At 38.4% G+C, this 4,853-nt stretch overlaps 1 protein-coding gene across 1 annotated transcript in view; it reads right to left on the reverse strand.

Moving 5' to 3' along the window:
* Positions 1 to 1,627: 1,627 nt before the first annotated feature.
* Positions 1,628 to 4,853, reverse strand: part of LOC115433184 (ribosomal protein S6 kinase beta-1) — a 13,739-nt gene continuing 10,513 nt past the window's right edge. The window contains exons 11-14 of the mRNA XM_030154464.1: positions 3,706 to 3,768; positions 3,546 to 3,623; positions 3,357 to 3,464; positions 1,628 to 2,071 (exon numbers count right to left, since the gene is read on the reverse strand). Coding sequence (XP_030010324.1) covers positions 1,955 to 2,071; positions 3,357 to 3,464; positions 3,546 to 3,623; positions 3,706 to 3,768 — 366 coding nt within the window. The 3' untranslated portion in view covers positions 1,628 to 1,954. The remainder of the gene's footprint in view (positions 2,072 to 3,356; positions 3,465 to 3,545; positions 3,624 to 3,705; positions 3,769 to 4,853) is intronic.

A 4,853-nucleotide genomic window follows, 5' to 3' on the forward strand; every position in this document is an offset into this window, starting at 1 on the left:
CCTAGAATAATGACAACTCCTGTTTTTTTTCTTGGTTTAATATGAAAAAAGTCAAATTACATTATGAAAATATTTACATTAGAAATTATCCTGTCACAGTAAAATGTGAATAACATGAATGAATATTAACCTGAAACGGTCTTGAGAGAAAGAAGTTGAATTTTACTACTATTCTGCCTGTTCCTAAATGTTTGGTGTATTGTAGATCCACTGTGATCTGTAAACTGTGTTAATAATCAGCTGAAACATTATATTGTTGATATTGCAACATATTTTTCCTTAATAAATTTCCTGGCTAAACATAGTTGTTCAGGTTATTCACACTTTTATAATGCAATTGGTTTTTTACACTGAAACAAAGAGAAAATTGGATTATTATTTATAGGTTATTATACCTGGGATCATTTTATTGGTCCGGGCCTAAGATTAGAGTGGGTAATAGGTGGCCCCTGAACTAAAATGAGTTTGACAACCCTGCAGTAATGAGTCAAAATATACAATTATACATTTCTTTTTATGACTAAACACAAATGTTCTTGAATAGGGGGTGCTAAAACTCTCCAACACATCTTCCCGCCTTCCAAACTCTAAACTAAATGCTTCTATAACTTCGATAAATCAGCCTTGGAAGATTTATTTCATGAATACTATGGGTAATCGACAAAGTGAAATGAACTAACGGAGCCTAAACCCTCTGAAAAGCAACGCAAAATCTGGACATCCCACGTATTCTGACCCATATGGAAACAGTCTTTTCCATTTGTTTTCCCTGGTGTCTGTACTACAGGTAATCAACGTGTTTTTCAAGACCAATATCAATACAGATTATTAGTTAAAATAATTAGACCATGAACAGATATTTGGAACACATCCACACACACACAGTAATAATTAACAGTCTCTTAGATTTAGAAAACGTTTGGACCTCCTGAAATCTAAGATTGGAATCATCTGTTGTAGACCTCTGAGTCGGGTCAGACTATTTAAGTCAGGCCCTTGTGGTTTTTTAGTTTCTTTTACAGACAAAACAGAATGATAGAGGTTCACACACGTACGGTGTAACATGAGGAGATATAAAGAATGAAGTGGCAACGAATGAGTAGATGTTCAAAAATGTGTTCCCATGACAAAGTGGTCGAAATCATCCCTGAAACTGACAATGAAAAGAAACGAAGAGTCAAGAGTTTTGCATCGAGCTGAACTTTTAAGTCGAGGGTTCGAGGAGGAAATCTGGGAATATTCAATAACCATAAACGCAGAAGTTTGGATCCAATATTTGTTCCTAGAAAACCAGTCAAACCCTGGTCTGTTCCCTTGTGTCTCAAAAAAACCCCAAAAAAACATGATTTGTAGAGCTTTTCTTACCTGCACTCGGCCATATGTGCTGAGGGATCAAACAATAATTACTGCAATTGTGACAGATTTTTACATTTATGACCTATTTTTCTTTAGGTACATCCTCAGCTGAAACACCAAAAATATTTGAATGTTTTCTTGTTGAATAAGAACTCAAATTACAGTTTAATTTTCTTTATTTGGAGTTAATGTTTGATCTGGTTTGTCTTTTACATTGTTGTCATTATTTTCATCTTCTATTTTTCATATTGTTTAGCAACAACGAAAAGAGACGTAAAAGCATCCAGAATCCATAAAGTGGTCTGTTCCCTTGTGTCAAAAAACACGATTTATAAAACTTTTCTTTACACTCAGCCACACTGTGATAATATTTTGATCATTTGTTCGAACTTTGGTCCAAGATGCTCCTAATTCATCCTGTTTACAGAGGATGTCTAGTAAAAACTCACACTAAGTATCTAATGTCTCTATTGTACAAACAAATGGACAGTTCTACCCACGGCTACTTGGGAAACGAACTCTTCTGACAAAGGCCTTTTATAAACGGAGCAGTGACCGGCGGCCTTAAAAAGAACCAGATGAACCAGCGGAAACTCTTTTACCTCACAGGTGTTCTGGGGCTTCCTGGGAACTTCCGTGGTGAGCGGACCTTTGGCTCAAAGGAGAACTTCTCTTTGACGTTTTCCAGCACAGATGGGGCTACATATGTGAAACCCTGCGGAAGAAGTGGGGGGACAGAAACAAAAGGAGGCATCTGAGTGGTACCTCGTTCCAAAAACAACCCACAGCTGATGATGAGCAATGAAACGCTGAGTAAACCAGATCATGCAATGTGGTGAAACAGTGAGTGAAGCTTCCAGGAAAAGGACCAGGACTCAACCAGATGGGATGCATTAGCTGATTCTCGTAAGGCATAGTTGTTGAAAAGGCAAAAAAAAAAAAAAAACCTTTGGCCCAGAGCTTGTCTGTTTTTGTATGTTTGTTTGCAGACTAGACACAAACGGACAAGGACCAGAACAAATGTCATCGTGCTCAATTGAAACCTTCTGTCTTTACTTTTAGATGACCGAAAGTTTGGGAAACAAACCAATATTCAAGTTCAAAGAAGATTAACAAAATTTTAACTGTCAATGAAAAACTGATTACAGTGTGAAAAGAACTGATGACAAAAGCAAAACTACCGAACCCTTGATCAGCAGAACAACACATCCACAGCTTATAATGCTGCCTTCACATGCTATGGGAATTATGGTAAATACTAGTTGCAAACTCAAAAATTGCACATGAATGCCCCCTCACGTTATATTTTCCACTGGAGAACTGGGGGAAAAAATTTTGATCCACAAGCTGCTGAGATGAAAATAACCTTTGACCTTTTCAACATGGCGGAGACCAACGAGGGATTCACGGCCAATGATAAACAATGCTTTTATTAACGTTCTGCTGCAGTTAGCTGATGATTTTACATATTTATAGTATACACAATTCGCAAAAAATAAAAAATAGGACCAATGTCCCTGTATCTCATCGGCATGTTCTATGAAGAACTAGAATATGCAAGGTTGTCAGGTTCTGTCGCATTCACTGGAGGTTCACTCATCTAATTAAATTAAAGTCCACATATAACTTCCAATCAGTGCTCAGTACTAACGATATCAATATCTGTAACCATTTCCATGTTATAAACCATCAAAATATAGACCATTATAAATAAAGACAAATATAAAATATTTCAAAAATTCATCAAAAACCCAAAAATCTAAAATTCTCAAAACTGTGAATAAAACTTTTGCTAAAAATTACAAAAATAAATTGCTGTATCAGATAAATTAACATGTCCAGAACAAGTAGCACGTCACAATAAATTGTTGGTCAGCCATTTTTCATTTCACTATGACAAGAAAAGCACTTGAACACAACGCAGTTGTAATTTCAAATTCCCAAATGTAAAGGAGCATCTTCCCGACAGCACCTGAAGGCAGCATGAATTCATGACCTACCAGGAAGACTTGATTGGCGCTCTCGCTGAGCGTGGAGTCGTCGGGGCTGTCCACCGGCGTCTGGCTGGTGAACTTGGAGTCAAACTGACTGACGTCATCTGCAGATTGCTGTGGAGAGGAAGAAGCAGGTGAGTGAGCGATTGACCTGACAACACAGCAGAGGAAGCGGACGTTAAAAGACCAACTCACCAGAAAGGGTTTAAACGGAGGCTCGACTTTACGGGCGAGGAGGTCGTCCCAGTTTATATGTCTGAAGAACGGGTGAGCCTGAGGAGCAGGAGCAGGATGATGAATCTGTCCTAAAGTGAAGCAGTGATCCAAAAACTCAACAGTGTTTCAGTGTTTTTACCTGGACCTCAGCTGAGTCTCCTGGACCAGCTCCCAGTCGCAGCGAGGCGTTTCGTTTCAGCAACTGAAACAGAAAAGATTCACACATGGATGAGTTCGTTCTGCTGCTGTCGGTTTGAGATTCAACTAGAGCGGAGGTGTCAAACTCCTTTTAGTTCAGGGGCCACATACAGTCCAATATGTACACCCACAGTCAATGAAAACTTTGAGACCATATTTTTCGAGATAATTTTTATTTTGAAACCCTAAACTGGAATTTTTTCATATGAATCATTTGTTTGGGATATTGGCATACAGAAACAAAAATCTAAAGTTTCAAGAAGAATTTCAAAACACAAAACTTAAAAGAAAATGGCACCTGCCAAACACACAGTCCCAACAGTAGTGGTCCTGGTCGGCAGTCGTCCCTCTCTCTCTCCCTGGTCTATGCTCAACAGAGCCTGTGGTAGTTGTGGCGTTCAACCAGGTTTCTGATTGTGGGTTGGGAACAGCCCATCCATAGGCCTGGCTATATCAGTGAATAAGTAAGTAAGTAACTAAGTACATTTTATTTATAGAGCACTTTTCACAGACAGCGTAGCTCAAAGCGGCCTCCACCATACCCAGTGCCAACCCGCAGACGTTGTTCAGGTGACAGACGTAGCATGATGCCGTTCACCGGACTAACAGTGGTGTCCTTTTTTGGGCCTTTATATAGGCCTTCCAAACCAATCCTCAAATTATGCACAGACCCACTGAGTACTGCTCAGTGTGTATTTGGTCCACTTTTGCAAAGAGACCAACCCATGTGCAATGAACAGTGACAACATGACAACTGATCATTATCTGAACTACCCCAGCACTAAGACAGCAAGAAATACACAAGGAGTAATTACACCCCCCTACAAGTAGAAATATGCAGACATTTACACCTCAAAGTTTCTATTGACTGTCAGTATAGAATAATGACAATTACCAATAAATGTCAACTCCAAACCTTTCTCTATGTTTTAAAGTGGAAAACGTAAAATTACATGATGAAAATGTTTACTTCTGTGAAGTATCCTTTAAAAATTGTGAATAACATGAACAACTTGGAATTTCTTGACAAAAAAAGTGCAATTTTAACAATATTATACCTCAGTTTATCATTTACACATGTACATTACA

Source organism: Sphaeramia orbicularis, chromosome 14, assembly GCF_902148855.1.
Source record: "Sphaeramia orbicularis chromosome 14, fSphaOr1.1, whole genome shotgun sequence".
NCBI classification, from domain to species: domain Eukaryota; kingdom Metazoa; phylum Chordata; class Actinopteri; order Kurtiformes; family Apogonidae; genus Sphaeramia; species Sphaeramia orbicularis.